The sequence below is a fragment of the Hemicordylus capensis genome, chromosome 1 (genome assembly GCF_027244095.1).
Source record: "Hemicordylus capensis ecotype Gifberg chromosome 1, rHemCap1.1.pri, whole genome shotgun sequence".
In the NCBI taxonomy this organism is placed as follows: Eukaryota; Metazoa; Chordata; class Lepidosauria; order Squamata; family Cordylidae; genus Hemicordylus; species Hemicordylus capensis.
Genome location: NC_069657.1, coordinates 14,891,382 through 14,907,747, shown reverse-complemented (window position 1 = coordinate 14,907,747; position 16,366 = coordinate 14,891,382). Strand labels below are relative to the sequence as shown.

At 45.2% G+C, this 16,366-nt stretch overlaps 1 protein-coding gene across 8 annotated transcripts in view; it reads right to left on the bottom strand.

The window, feature by feature from the left end:
• The window catches only part of SYNE2 (spectrin repeat containing nuclear envelope protein 2), a 368,664-nt gene that overhangs the window by 96,580 nt on the left and 255,718 nt on the right, over window positions 1-16,366 (bottom strand). For all 8 annotated transcript variants that reach the window (XM_053287390.1, XM_053287373.1, XM_053287409.1 and 5 more), the window contains 3 exons: window positions 12,834-13,010; window positions 9,049-9,204; window positions 2,101-2,250 (listed from right to left, as the gene is read on the bottom strand). In XM_053287390.1, coding sequence (XP_053143365.1) covers window positions 2,101-2,250; window positions 9,049-9,204; window positions 12,834-13,010 — 483 coding nt within the window. The remainder of the gene's footprint in view (window positions 1-2,100; window positions 2,251-9,048; window positions 9,205-12,833; window positions 13,011-16,366) is intronic.

Sequence of the window (16,366 nt, the reverse complement as noted above, 5' to 3'; positions counted from 1 at the left end):
CCAAGGCCTTCATTGCAACCATACCAAGTGCTAATCTGCGGGATATTTCTTGACTGCTGGATCCTTTACTGTTGATGGTCGATCCTAAAAGGCAGAAGCTATCCACCACTTCAATGTCTTCATTATCAATTCTATCCTATATGTGCTCTAAACTTCTGAGCACACAATAAGTCTCAGCCTTGGCTTGTCTGACTTTAAATACCTGCAGGAAGTCTTGAATCCTTTCTCCTCCTGTCCCAGCTCCACTGTGGTTTCCTATTAGGCTGGGACTGGGAGACTCATCCTGTTGCCATGGTAACCTGGCCATGTTGTTCCTTCTCATGTTCATGTTGCCTGCTACCGCAAGGATGCTTGTGGGCACCAATTGCTACACAAGTATTACACTGATCCTGTGGCAATTTCACTGGGTGCCAATTTTCTTCCAGGCTAAATTCAAAGTGCTGGTCTTGACCTTTCAAACCCTACTTGGCTTGGGACTGGTGTATCCCCTGCTATCTGAGCAAAGAGATGCCTTTTGAAAGTGGTGATTCTCTTTATTTAGCAGGGGGACAGCAACTGGCCCTATCCATCCCCTGCATAGCATCCCTCCAGTAGCTGTTGCTGGTGTCTACCTTCTATTTCTTTTGAGATTGTGAGCCCTTTGGAGACAGGGAGCCATTTTATGTATTTTTCTTTATTTTATCTATGTAAATTACTTTGGGAACTTTTGTTGAAGAGTGGTATATAAATATTTGTAGTAGTAGTAGTAGTAGTAGTAGTAGTAGTAGTAGTAGTATCTGTCAGACCACGTTCGCTCATTTGAATCTGCCAAGGTCCTCTCAGGCACTGCTCTCAGCCCTGCCACTGAGGCAGAAATAGGGGCAGGATCTTCTCAGTAGTGGCCCCCCATGTTTTGAATGCCCGCCCAGAGGCTCCCTCCTTGATTGGCTCTAAAAAGAATCTGAAAGCCCTCCTTGTAAATGAAGCATTTTAAAACCAGTTTTAATTGGGTTTTCAGTTTTAATCTGTTTTAGTCCTGCCTGCTGTTTTGTATTGCTGCTGTTCTGTTTTCTTGTTGCTTTATTGTAAGCAGCAGTGTGCTAGAGGAGCAGAGTATATTTTTAAAAATACGTGTTCTTCCCTCACACCAGGCTCACCCATCCAGGGGCGTAGCAAGGTTGGAGTGGGCCCAGAGACAAGATTTTAAAATGGCGCCCCCCTCAATGAAGTAAAATCCTAAATTATTTTTTTAAAGGTTTTGTAAATTGTGGATGATGCAAGTTATTTAATGGTACTAGAGAAAGACATGCTGTTCTGGTAGCTCCAGGTCTTAACACTCACATCAGTTTCGGAGGATGAATACAACTGAAGGAAGCCCGGGCGGGTGCGCGGCTGGGGGAGTCAGTCATGTGACTTGCCTCTGGGGCCCCCCCAAGGCAGTGGGCCCCCAGACAACTGTCTCCCCTTATCCTATTATAGTTACGCCACTGCACCCACCACTGCCCTGCGGATGGGAGACCCTCTTCTATAAACAGCAAAGTCTTCCAGCAGAGTGCTTTGCTTTGAAGGCTGGGGACAAAAATAATTTTCGGGGCACAGCACTGGTTTGTAATCTTGGCTTGGCAGGGAGCAGAGGTGTAGGGGGCTTGCCGATGGCCCGGGGACAGGCTGACTCTGGGGACAGGTTTGTCCCCTCCCCACTCCCCGGCGCACACATTGACCACACCACTTACGTTCATGTCAGACATGTTGATGCAGGGGGCATGGCCAGCACCTGGAAGGACAAATGCACGGCCACTACCCACTTCCTCCAAGCCAGCAAGTCATTTGCTGGCTGGGTGCTTTGTTCCTCTCCCCCAAGAAAGGCAAATGAAATGCCAGCTGGGAGTGAGGTTGCATCTCATGTGCCTAGCACTTCATTTGCAGGTTAGGTGTGAGAGGAGGCCAAGGGGGTACCCTGGGGAGGGGCAAGGGGCACCGTGGCAGTCCCCTTGACCCTGGCGGCCCAGGGACATTTATTCCTCCTTGTCCAATAAGGCGAGGCCACTGCAAGGGAGCCCACCAGGTGCCTTTTGGCATGTCCCTAACCCCGTAAGCACAGCCCAAAGTCAAACTGTCCACCTGATTGGCCACTCGGGTCCTCATTTCATCCAGTTTGTGGATTCCTTTCACTCTCTCCTCAGGACGTTTGGCATGGTCACCTAAAGCCATGTAATTCTGTTTCAGCTGATCCACATCCGCAGATTTAACTGCAAGTTGGTTTTCCAACACCTAGGAAAGCGGAGAGGGCGGGGGAAGGCAAAGAAAAAGAAAATTCTTCTTGGTGCATAATTCAAAACACATTCATGGTCAGCTGCAGTTATTAGCACTGCTTCTCAAAAATCAATCTGAGGCAATCTGCTTAACTGTGGGGAACAGAGGGTAAAAAAACACAGACAAAAAACAAGGTTGCGCAGAAATAGCAAACACTGGGCGAAAATCATCTTTGAATATTTAAGTCACAACAGGTAGATACCACATCCAGGGTTTAAAGTACAATGGACTATGTCACCTAAGGAAGAGCAAAGAGGGAGCCCTTTAATGAACACTGTAAATGAAATTATGTACCAGAGAACAACAAGAATAATAATATTTGAATTTCAGAATTTGGAGGAGGAGTACAGCTTAGTGGTACAGCATATGCTTTGCAGGCAGATGGTCTCAGGTTCAATACTTGGCATCTCCAATTGAAAGGATCAAGTAGCACATTCCTCTGTTGGAAACTCTGTCAAAAGAGAGATGCTGCCAGTCAGAGAAGGCTCTACTGGGTTAGCTGGACCCAGAGGCGTATCTAGGGAAAATAGTGCCTAGGGCAAGCACTGAAATTGCGCCCCATGTCCAAAGATCTGACCCCCATCTGATTCTCTGTACATAGTGCCAAACTAAATATGTGTACAGTGACTTATATTATATTAATTTTTTTAAAAAAAAATTTTAAAAAAGAAAAAATCTTTAATTTTTTTTATTTTTTTTTTTTTAAAATTACCTGTAGCCCCTTCGGGGGGCTTCCTAAAGGCTGTGGGGGGGTCTTCAAAGGTTTTCCCTCCCCTCTCTGGCCTCTAGAGCCTTGCAGGGACCATTTCAGCATGTGCGGTGGCCATTTTTTTTAAAAAAATTTTTTTTAATGGCCACTGAAAACAAAATGGCGACTGCGCATGCTCAAATGGCCTCTGCGAGGCCTGGCATGGCCTAGGGCCTCACAGAGGCCATTTGAGTATGCGCGGTGGCCATTTTGTTTTCAGCAGCCATTTTAATTTTTTTTAATTTTAGAAAAATGGCGCCCCCCTTCAAATGGCGCCTGGGGCATGTGCCCTGCCTGCCCTACCCCTAGATACGCCCCTGGCTGGACCAGTGGTTGGACCCAGTATAAGGCAGCTTCCTATGTTCAAAGTAGTACTCAGATATTAGCTACATCTTAACCAATTCAGTAATAAAAATAATAGATAGATAGTATCATCTGTAAAGTAATGAACAATTAAGGGAGCTGCACTTTATGAAGGATGTTGACAAATTGGAAAGGGTTCAAAGGATTATCGTAAAGATGGTCAGGCCTCTAGAAAACAAGCCCTATAAGAAAAGGCTGAAGCATGGAGACAAACAAGGAGAGACATTACAGCAGTCTTCAAATACTCAGAAGGTTCGTCACATGTGCATTACAACCCTTCTCTGTGTACATAACAATTTGCTATGGGGTATTATTAATTTTATCGTAATCATTTTATTACTTGGAAAAGCAAAGACTTGTTCACTGCTGCCCCAGAGTGCAGAACAAGAATTTATTTATTTATTCATTTCATTTCTATACCTCCCTTCCAAAATGGCTCAGGGCAGTTTACATTAAATCAAAACTAAAATCAATTCATTATTAAAGTCAAAAACTGTAAAAACGGCATAAAACCATTATTAAAACAATTAAAACAGTTTTTAAAACCCTGGAAAACCAGGCCGAACCTTTACGGTTTAAAAACAGTTTAAAAACGGTGAAAGGCCAGGCAAAACAGATAGGTCTTAAAGGCTTTCCTGAAGGCCAATAATGAACTCAGATTATGGATTTCTGCTGGGAGTGCATTCCACAGCCCAGGAACAGCCGCAGAGAAGGCCTGCCTTTGAGTCACCACCAGACATACCGGTGGTAACCGGAGACGGACCTCCTCAGATGACCTTAACGTGCGGTGAGGATCATGTAGAAGAAGGCACTCTCTAAGATAACTTGGACCTAAGCCATTCAGGGCTTTAAAGGTAAAAACTAGCACTTTGTATTTTGCCCGGAAACATATCGGCAGCCAGTGCAACTGTTTCAAAACAGGACTTTGGTTTAACATTAGGAGATGTTTCTTAATGGTAAGAGCAGTTTGACAATTAAAGGGATTGATAATTAAACTGCCAATTCTGTACTGTATAGTAATGCCCTTATAGAAATCTATGGTGTGGCCACACTTGGAATACTGTGTACAGTTCTGGTCACCGCACCATAAAAAGGATATTGTTCAGCTACAGAAGGTGCAGAAAAGGGCAACCAAAATGATCAGGAGGTTGGAGTCACTCCCCTGGGAGGAAAGAAAACGTTTGGGCCTTTTTAGTTTAGATACAATTATTCATGGTGTGGATCTGCTGGATAGAAAGAAGTTTCTCTCCTGCTCTCATAATATTAGAACCCAGGGGTCATCCATTGAAGCTAGGAACATAGGAACTCCTGCTGTAGGGTTCCAGTGGCATCTGGTGGGCCACTGTGTGAAACAGGATGCTGAACTAGATGGGCCTTGGGCCTGATCCAGCAGGGCTGTTCTCATATTCTTATGAACATAGGAAGCTGCCATATACTGAGTCAGACCATTGGTCTATCTAGCTCGGTATTGTTTGTCTTCACAGACTGGCAGCAGCTTCTCCAAGGTTGCAGGCAGGAGTCTCTCTCAACCCTATCTTGGAGAAGCCAGGGAGGGAACTTGGAACCTTCTGCTCTTCCCAGAGCAGCTTCATCCCCTAAGGGGAATATCTTGCTCACACTTCTAGTCTCCCTTTCATATGCAACCAGGGCGGACCCTGCTTAGCTAAGGGGACAAGTCATGCTTGCTACCACAAGACCAGCTCTCCTCTCCAGCTAAATGCTGAGAGGTTCAGGACAGACAAAAGGAAGGACTTCTTTACAAACTGTATAGCTCAACTTGGAATTTGCTGCCCTCAGATGTGGTGATGGCTACCAAGAGGGTTTTTAAAAGGGATTAGACAAGTTCATGAAGGATAGGGCTCTCAGTGGCGACTAGCCTTGACAGCTGTATACTTCCATCAGGATCAGAGGGGGCACGCCCCTGAACACAGACAGGAGGGGGAGGTTGTCTTCTTCCCCCTTGCAGGCTTCCCTCAAAGGCCACTGAGACTGGGGATGATGGGAGTCATACTCCAACAGCCTCTGGGGACCCCAAGGTTGGGAACCCCTGCTCCAGGGCACAGGTTGCCTGAGGAACAACTGCAAGAACCTTTCCCACTTCTTCAGGCTGCTGTGACTGACACTCATCCAAGTGTCTGTACAGCTCCCGAGACTGTACTGCAAGAAAGGCGGAGTTCACGTCCGAACCAATGGAAGTGGTCTTACTGGCAAAGTTGCATCTGTTTCAATGGGAAATGTTGGAAGCATGTGGCGGCATTTCAAGGCCCTATATGTCTCTTCCTATAAGTGGAAGCAGCAGCATAAACGATGTAAATTAAGCAAACATTCAAAGGTGCTTAATTTTCACGAGCTACACAGGCCAAAGATTTCCATGTTTCTTCGTATAAAATGTGGCTTACATAACTAAATAATTTTGACTTCTGTTTCCAGCACAACTTATGCACACAACATGCCTGGTGATAAAAAGTAAGTGGTCTTTTTTCTTTTTCTCTTTCCCCCCATTTTTTGTGTGCGCTCAGTTTTCTTTCAGGATCTTGAAAAATCCTTCCTGGCTTCATTTAACCTCTCTCTCTGCTCTCCTCTCTCCCCTGGGGAGTGTACCTGCTCACTAAGAGAGTTTCAATCTGTCCTTATTTATCCACAGAGCGTCTTACCAGCTAGTTGGAATGAATCCCTCTTGTCCCCTGGCTAGAAAAATGAGACGCTCCAGGGCTTAGCAGAATTTTGCAGGGAATAAATAGCAAAACTACCCACTACTTCATTACTTCTGCGGCAGAAAAGAAAAGGGTAACCATGGCAATAAAACAAAAACAAATACTGCACCTAGAAGGAGTTAGCAAGCAACAAGTAAGTCATTGCAAATATTGTAAACCAGTATTATTTTGAGGATATGGACTTATCTGGCCATTCCATTCAAAGTGTGCTCCCATTACATTTGTGCTTGTAGAAGAATCCTCCAAGACCCAATTCAAAGGTGGTAGCATTATATTCAGTCTATACATAATAAATTGCAGAATGGGGTTTTGAGGGGAGGTTAGTAGTGTGGTGTAGTAGTCAGAGTAGTGTTCCTCACTGTAAGGCCTGTGGACCAGTGGCGGCCCCTGTCAACCCTAAGTCCGGTGCCCTGACTAATTGCTGATTGGGCTGAATACTCTGCACACTCCCCCTGGCACTGCGCCGAGATGGCCATTTCCACCATGCAGTGCTGCCCTTTACCCAGTGCTGGGGGCTCCTTGAAGGGAAACTGAGCCTGCATCATCTTGGAAGGGAAATGTAGTTGTTCCTACTGCTTTCCTCCTAGAGCTCTTAAGAGAGGGCTCTGGCTCTCTTAAAGGGCCCTCCCAGCACTGTGCAGAGGTCAGCCCAGTGGGAAATGGCTCTCATATAGAAGGCTTTTGCCAAAGTGGCCCCCGCTTGAAAAACAGCGAAGGTCGCTGAATTAGAGTGTCAATAGGGCCACTTTATGTCATTTCCCTCATCATGTCTAATAATATTTGTTTGTTTGTTTGTTTATTTATTTGTCAGATTTGTACACTGCCCCAAACCTTCGTCTCTGGGAAGTTAACAATAACACAAAACAAGTTAAAACATACACATAAATCTTAAAACAATTTAGACAATCTAAAAGTCAAAACAGATTAAAACTTTAAAATTTAAAAAGCTGAAAAAGCTTGGGCAAAGAGGTGGGTTTTCAAGTGCTTTTAAAAAATTGTCAGAGACGGGGAGGGTCATATTTCAGTAGGGAGCACATTCCACAGTCTTGGGGCAGCAACCAAGAAAGCCCGTCCGCATGTGGCCACCAGCTAAGCTGGCGGCAATTGGAAACGGATCTCTCCGGATGACCTCAATGGGCGGTGGGGCTCATAATGAAGAAGACGTTCTCTTAATACCCAGGGCCTAAGCCATTTAGGGCTTTATAAGTTATAACTAGCACTTTGTATTTTGCCCAGGAGCCTATTGGCAGCCAGTGTAACTCTATCAGCAAAGGAGTGATGTGGTTTCTCTGAGATGACCCAGAGACCAACCTGACTGCTGCATTCTGGACCAACTGGAGTTTCCAGACTACGTACAAAGGCAGCCCCACATAAAGCACATTTCAGAAGTCAAGTCTGGAGGTTACCAACATATGTACCACTGTTTTGAGGTCGTTCAATTTCAAGAAATAGACACAGCTGGCAAATCAGCCAAAGCTGATAGAAAGCCCCTCTGGCCATTGATGAGACGAAATCAGGTTTTGGCTGGCCCTGGCCTGTGCATGTACTAGTTGGATTAACGGAAATGCTGTAATGAATGATATAACCCAATAATATTTGGGTTATCCCTTTTGCACATGGTTACTTCCTCTTGCATACGGTTAATATGTTGCTGTATTTAATGAAACTATGAACTCTGTTTGGTCGCTGAGGCTATGCTCTGTGATTGGACTAAACTACCTCTCCTGAGGTTGTTTGCCTAATGATGTCAGTGTTGCTATATCAGCTATTGTAGCTTTATTTTCCAATTGTCTCCATTTTAGCAAATAAAGTTCTTCTCTGAACTTCCAGCAAATGGTGTAAAGGCCTCCACTAATTGAACTGATCACAGGTTGGATTTTTCCCACGTCACCACCGCCTCAACCTGAGATACCAGGGAAAAATGTATCTACAGAGGCACTCCTAGACTGTGCACATGTTCCTTTGGGGGAAATGTGACCCCATCTAGAACAGGCAGACCAAAATCATCTCTAGAGTTCTGCCCCCACACAATAAGTAACTCCATCTTATCTGGATTTAGTCTCAGTTTATTTTCCCTCATCCAGCCCATTACTGCTTGCAGGCATTTAGGGAGGTTATGCTTTCTCCTGATGATGTTGACATGGATATTATATATTATATAACAACAACAACAACAGCAACAACAACAATAATAATAGGTTTTACTTTGTAGGTTGGTTTTCCTGATATTGGTTTTAAATTATTTTAATTGTTTGGGTTTAACTGTGGTTTTATTGTTTTATTTTTCTGGTTTTAACTGTGGTTTTGCTGTTTTTCTTTTTTGTAAACCACCTTGAGACATATGTTTTTGGCACAGAAAAAATTAAAAATAATAATAATAAATAAAAGGACAAATTAGGCATTGCCTCCTAATTTCAATGGGACTACTTTGAGAAATTTGCCTGAGCAGGTCAGTTATTATTATTATGAATACCATATTTATATATCTCTTTTCATCAACAACAACAGCAACAACAAAAAGTTACAAAGCAGTTTACACAGAAATAGAAATAAGATGATTCCCTGTGATTATTAGCCCTTCTAATTTCCGTGGGACTACTCTGTGCAATTTTCCTCAAAAAGATAAAGTGTGCTGTCAAGTCGATTTTGACTCCTAGTGCCCACAGAGCCCTGTAGTTGTCTTTGGTAGAATACAGGAGGGGTTTACCATTGCCTCCTCACTCACAGTATGAGATTATGCCTTTCAGCCCGTTTCCTATATTGCTGCTGCCCAATATAGTACCAGCGGGGATTCAATCCGGCAACCTTCTGCTAGTTAGTCAAGCATTTCCCCACTGTGCCACTTAAGGTGTCAATTTTCCTCATAACACCAGTCAATACATAAATAAATGCAGTGTAAAATACAGCCTGATAGCGGGCTGCAGTCTTTACCTTGCAGTCTTCTGCTCTGCTCTGTGCAAGAATGAAACTCGCTGGCTTCTCCGCCAAGGTTAGCCTTTTGCTTTGTCCTTCCAGCCAGCAGCCCAAGGCCTGGGCTCGGTTCTCCTTTTCAGTCACAGACTCCAAAAGGTGCTCCAGTTCCTTTATCTGTATGATTGCAGGGAGGAAAACACCGTGATTCCTTTCACACGTGACAGGAAGGCATTCTGAGACATCCAGCTTGGGGTGCCAACTATGAAAGGTGGGCAGTGTCTACCTACCCTGCACTTTGGCACCCATGATTCTGCAATATGCACGGGGATCACCTCCAGGGTTCTCTCTAATTTTTTTCATCTGTGTGCGGAATGAGTTTTGTTCTAGGCGGGAATATCAAGGCAGTGCGCATGGACATATATTCAGAGTAGGGCCTTCCTGATTCAACCTGAGCGGGATCTAAAATTTACAGAGCGGACATCAAAAAGCTCATGAGTGCACGCACATGCGCACGCCTTAGAAGGAACACTGATCGTCTCTCGCACTTTATGTTACTACTGGAGTGGGGAACCGAGAATCAAATGCAAGACAAGAAAGCCAAAGAACGTATCTAAGTGGCATTTCCCCACACTTCCCATGTGCATAAAACAGGAAGTGCGAGAAGTCAGCAAATCAAGCACCTCCGAAATGCAGGTATCAGAAGGTGAAACTAGACAATGAGGCCATTCACATAACCACAAGGGGAGCGCCTACCTGTCTTCCCCTAGATGACCAGTTCCCCATCGGGGCCCCACCACCTGCGTAACCACACGAGAGGTGTGGTGGCGAGGCCAACAGCGATCGGGGTGGGGGTGGGGGAAGCAAGCCAGGGCCACGATGTATCCCACGATGCACTGCGCAAGCAGCACAGTACATTAGGGAAGCCCCTCCCACCCCCCAAATCATAAAGATAGCTACCAGCAGCCCCGGAGCAGCCGTGGCTACCCAGACGACCAGAGAATGAGGTAGGACAAACAGAGCATGTTTGTCCTCTGACTTCACTTTAAACTTAAGCAGCCGATCAGGACTATCCAGGGGAGGAGCGGCGGAAGCAGGATCCCGTGCTGGAGATGACCAGACCCTCTCCTCCCCAGCCAGTGTTCCACTGAAATGCTGGCTGTTCTAGGGTGGGGGGAATTAAACGCTGACTGGGGAGGGATGGGAGAGGGTCTGAATGGACCCTCTCCTGGTTATTGGCTCCACCCCTGAGCCTGACATCAGATGCAAGGGGGAGGGGCCAATGCTGAGGAAGGGATGCATCATCCCCGAGGACGGGATCCACTGCTGACAGGGAGCTCCTTTCCCTGCTTCCTTGAGAAGGCAGGGAAAGGAGCTCTCTGTCAGCAATTCTACAGACCGCTGACTGGGGAAGGGAAGCTCTGCTGGGGCTGACAGCCCCGTCCTTGGCATTGGCGCTGCCCCCTGCGGCTGATGTCAGACGCAGGGGGCTTGGCTTGGGGCATGCACGATTGTAAAGCCTATGGGACAGGGGAGACTTCATCCTCTGGTCACAGCCAAGCTCCCTATGCCCCTGGACAGGCCTATTAATAGCTACTAGTCTCAGGACTATTGGACACCTCCAGCCTCAGAGGCAAGATGCCTCTAAATACCAGTCGCAGGGGGAGCAACAGCAAGAAAGAGGGCACGCCCTCACCTCTTGCCAGTGGGCTTCCCAGAGGCATCTGGTGGGTCACTGTGTGGAAAAGGATGCTGGACTAGATGAGCCTCCTTGGGCCTGATCCAGCAGGGCTGCTCTTATGCTTCACAAACCAGCCCCTGGATGGGCTTTTATGGGCTCTTAGCACCTGGTCACTAGCTCCCACAAGCAGTCCACAATCAAGTGTCTGCTAATTGCATGGCAAGACCTGAGCTGGCAAGAGACTCGTGAGGAAGGTGCGACATGGGTTAAGTCAAAGCGCTAGCACTGAACTCTGGTCTAAAGAAGGAAGTGCAAATGATTCCTCAGACCTGCAAGAGCACAGACTTCTACAATCCAAACTCACACAGGCTACCCGACTTCCAGGTTCCTTTAGATCAGAGCTGCTACACATATGCATATGTCAGGCAATAACTCCCATAATCCCTGACTACTGGCCACTGCACCTGGGGATTATGGATTTTGTAGTCCAAAAGCACCTGGAAGGTTGAAGTTGTGATAGGATTCAGACTAAGTTAGTCACGTCTCATTCATTTCAACGGGACTTAAATTAGTCATGACTAACTTCTCATTTATTTCAATGCTACTTAGTCACTGAAAGTCACTTAATACTTAGTGGGATCCTGTCCACTATTTTCTCTCTCTCTCTGCTCTAAGATGGAAGTGAGAGATGGCCTCGAGTACAAAGGAACAACTTGTACAAATTGGGGCAAAATATGAGCATTTGATTAATTTGATTGATTTCACTTTCGCACAACTAGTCACGGTAAAAAGGAAATCATTTTGGCAGGCATTGCCAGTTAACTTTTAAGCACAGTTTAAAGGTCATATAGAGGAGGAGGAGGAGGAGGAGAGATGCTGAGGAAGCGGGTTCTGTGTATAATAGGAACATAGGAAGCTGCCTTAAACAGAGTCAGACCATTAGTCCATCTAGCTCAGTATTGTCTACACAGACTGGCAGCGGCTTCTCCAAGATTACAGGCAGGAGTCTCTCTCAGCTCTATCCTTGTGGAAATGGACATTGGATGTAAAACACACACACACCCCATTACCTGATGTGCCTTGAAATCCCCCCCACCCCAAGTTACAGTACTGCCTGCATATACTTTATAACCCTGTGGGTTACCAAATCCTTGTTTGTAAATCTTTGAAGATATAGCCAGAGTGGTGTAGCAGCTAGAGTGCCGGACTAGGACCGGGGAGACCCGAGTTCAAATCCCCATTCAGCCGTAAAACTAGCTGGGTGACTCTGGGCCAGTCACTTCTCTCTCAGCCTAACCTACTTCACAGGGTTGTTGTTGTGAGGAGAAACCTAAGTATGTAGTACGCCGCTCTGGGCTCCTTGGAGGAAGAGCAGCATATAAAATGCAAAAACAAACAAACAAACAAACAAACAAATAAATAAATATGATGTACAGACAACCACCTCGGGGAGGAGAGCTGGTCTTGTGGTAGCAAGCATGACTTGCCCCCATAGCTAAGCAGGGTCTGCCCTGGTTGCATCTGAATGGGAGACTTGATGTGTGAGCACTGGAAGAGATTCCCCTCAGGGGATGGAGCCGCTCCGGGAAGAGCAGAAGGTTTCAAGTTCCCTCCCTGGCTTCTTCAAGATAGGGCTGAGAGAGATTCCTGCCTGCAACCTTGGAGAAGCCGCTGCCAGTCTGTGAAGACAGTACTTAGCTAGATAGACCAATGGTCTGACTCAGTATATGGCAGTTTCCTATGTTCCTACTTTGTATATAATTGTGCTTTGGTAACGCACTGTATGCTTTGGTAGTTTGTTGGTTCAATAAAAAAATCTTGTCCTATCTTGGAGATGCCAGGGAGGGCACTTGGAACCTTCTGCAGGGAAGCATGCAGATACTCTTCCCAGAGCGGTCCCATCCCCTAAGAGGAATATCTTACATCACTCACACATGTAGTCTCCCATACAAATGCAATCAGGGCAGACCCTACTTAGAAAAGAGGACAATTTATGCTTGCTACCACAAGACAGGCTCTCCTCCACATCCTGTGCTTTTCTTGCATTCCTGTTGAATTGTGGCATACACACAGCCCCGGGCACTGCCTGAGAAGGCACATACTCTACATAAAAAGGATGACAGACCTTGCTGTTCAGAGACCCTTGTAAGCTGTGCCACTGCAAATTCATTTCCCCGAGACGCTCTGCAAACGCCGTCCTCTCGTAACGCTTGCTTTCTACATCGCAAGTCGATGTCTGTAGTAGTGACTGATTGACGTAGTCAACAATCCACTGTTTGAAGTTCATTTCCATCAGATATTCCTGGAAACATAGAGACAATCCTTTCAAAAAATGAGTTTTCCATGCAGCAAACACCACTAAATGTCTTACTCTTACTAACTTAGCCGGCATTCAGAAAAGCATTAATGCATGGAAGAGCTAAGACCTACAACCTAGATAACAACTTGCCCAAACCTTTTGTTAATGCTCCAGAGTCTAATGCATTCTCCAGCAAATTAAGTCACCTGGGCAATGAAAAGCACTTCCTCTCCCTGTGATGTTTTCATTATTGAGGCCCTCTTATTATTTATTTAATTTATTTGTTTAAAATATTTATACCTCGCCCCTCCAGTACACCATTAACTGGTGCAGTTAACAGAGTCGGTAAAACAGATATACTATAAGAACAATATAAAACTGATGAAATAGAGACTAACTAAAAACAAATCTCAGTTAAAACCAAAATTTAAAATTAGAAGTTTAAAGTTTAAAATAGCCCCACCAGATATAGTTAAAGCTAAGATGTTAACATGCCTCTCTAAAAAAGATGGATCTTCAATAATTCCTTAAGGACACTGAGGGAGGAAGCATGGTGGAGCTCTTCTGGGAGGGCATTCCGAAGCCAAGGGGCCACAACTGAAAAGGCCCTGTTTCCCATACAACTCCACACCAATTAGATCTCTGTTAGTGGCAGAGTCATGAGCAGGGCCTGGGATGCTAAAGAGAGGGGAACATAACTAGCCTAAAATAATTTCAAAGTAGGATTATAGGAAGCTGCCTTATACTGAGTCAGACCATTGGTCTATCTAGCTCAGTACTGTCTACACTGACTGGCAGCGGCTCTCCAAGGTTTCAGGCAGGAGTCTCTCCCAGCCCTACCTGGAGATGCTGCCAGGGAATGAAACTGGGACCTTCTGCATGCAAGCATGCAGATGCTTTTCTTCTCTTGCAGTGCTCCCATGTGGTATCTCATCCAAATGCAAAGCAAGGCAGGCCCTGCTTAGCAAAGAATATGACGAATATTTATATACTGTCTTTTGACAAAAGTTCCCAAAGCTGTTTACATAGATTTACATAAATAAATGAAATGGCTCCTTGTCCCCCAAAGGGCTCAAAACCGAAAAAAGAAACAACAGCAACAGCCACTGGACGGATGCTGTGCTGGGGATGGATAGGGCCAGTTGCTCTCCTCCTGCTAAATAAAGAAGACAATTCATGGTAGCTACCACAAAACCAGCTCTCCTCCTCAAATGGTTCTGCTGAGACAGAGTGGTCTTGATACCAAGTATGGACAGTGGAATGGCCTCATGTGGACTCTGAAACAAGTGAGGAGTCATAACACATAAATGTTTGTGAGCAAAACCCTGTAGTAGCAGGAAGGGCTAGTGGAATGGGTTATGTCAGGGATTCTCAAACTTGGCCCCCAGATATTGTTGGACTACAACTTCCATTATCCCCAGCCACATGCCAGCCATCTTCAGTAACCCTGCTTCCCCCTTGGTCATTTCTGAGTGAATCCCAGGAATGACAAGGATAACAGATATCTCAAAATAAAGGCTGGAATTGGGCATCACTTGGCCAGTGCAAACTCCTTATGGTCCAACCGATAACCAAACTCATTCCTGGAAGAAGCTGACTTGCAGACCCCTGGAACTTGTGGCCTGGGGCTTTGGGACTGTGGGGGAGCAGGGAGATTCGGGCAATTTGGAGACAGAACAAATTGCCCCTGTGGTCCATTGGCTAGATTCAGGTCCAAATAGAATCATGCCAGATTCGATTCGAATTGATTCGAGATTCGGATCCCTCCTATTAATTCGCCCACATTCCCAGCTTTTATTAAAGAAAAAAAAGTGGGGGGGAGCTAAACTCTAGCCCCTGTAGAAGTGGAGTTATGGAACAAAATGCATGGTCACTATTTTTCAAGTGTTTGGATTCTTTGGTGTATAATAACTTTTCCTCAAGGAATCCCTATAAGGATTCATTACACATCTTCATTTCTTCTGTTCATTTAGTCTGTCTTTGGACAGTGCCAACTGTCAACTGCCATGAGCCAACTATACCCGCCTCCCACCCGCAAGGCAGTGGGGTACTACTCAGTTGATGAGGAGAGGCGAGCTGGTCTTGTGGTAGCAAGCATGACTTGTCCCCATAGCTAAGCAGGGTCAGCCCTGGTTGCATCTGAATGGGAGACTTGATGTGTGAGCACTGCAAGATATTCCCCTCAGGGGATGAAGCCGCTCTGGGAAGAGCAGAAGGTTTCAAGTTCCCTCCCTGGCTTCTCCAAGATAGGGCTGAGAGAGATTCCTGCCTGCAACCTTGGAGAAGCCGCTGCCAGTCTGTGAAGACAATACTGAGCTAGATAGACCAGTGGTCTGACTCAGTATATGGCAGTTTCCTATGTTCCTATATTCTAGGAACCTTTTCAAGTTGACAGTTGACAGCTCTTTAGTGTCTAATAACCTTTTCTCATAATGAATCCCTATGAGGATTCATTACACACCAAAGAGTCTAAACACCTCACAAATTCATAAAATATAAACTGAGTACCCAATGGCTTGCAGGTTGGCGGGTAGATGGAACATGGGATGCCACGAATCCCTACCCTCACCTGCAAAGCAGTGGGGTCAAAATGAACAGAAGAAATGAAGGTGTGTAATGAATACGCCAAAGAATCTGAACAATTCAAAAATTCCTAAAAAAATAAACTCATTACCCCAGTATGTGAGGTTGTAGTTGGCTCATGGCAGTTGACAGTTGGCACTGTCCACTGACAGTCAAAATGAACAGAAGAAATGAAAGTATGCAATGAATCCTCATAGGGATTCATTATGGGGAAAAGTTATTAGACACCAAAGAATCCAAACACTTGAAAAATACTGACCACACATTTTGTTCCATAGCTCTACTTCTACAAGGGCTAGAGCTTAGCTTTAAAAAAATAATAATGCAGGGGATCCCAATTAGGGTTAGGATAGGGAGACTTCGAATGCCCATTATTTCCTATGGCGGAAATATACAAAATCAGTAACAGCAAATATTTATAAACCGCTTTTCAACAAAAGTAAAAATTAAACAAAATCATTAAAAATCAACCAAGTGCCCCACTGCCTTGAAATTTGGGCGGTAGGTGGCACCCATGGGGACCTACCAACCACCCACATTTGGTGCTCCTGGGACCTTTATAAGTGGTCAAAATCCATCTGAATCAAAATCAAATCAAATTAAATCAAAATTGAATCGGGGTGATTCGGGGGGGACACAGATTCAGATACAAAACAAATCATGAGTGATTAGATTTGGGCACAAACTGAGTTTAAAAAAATCGATTTGTGCACAACCCTAATATTTGCTTTGCATGTAATAATTGCCTTTGCTTTGGATGGAAGTCACTATTTTCC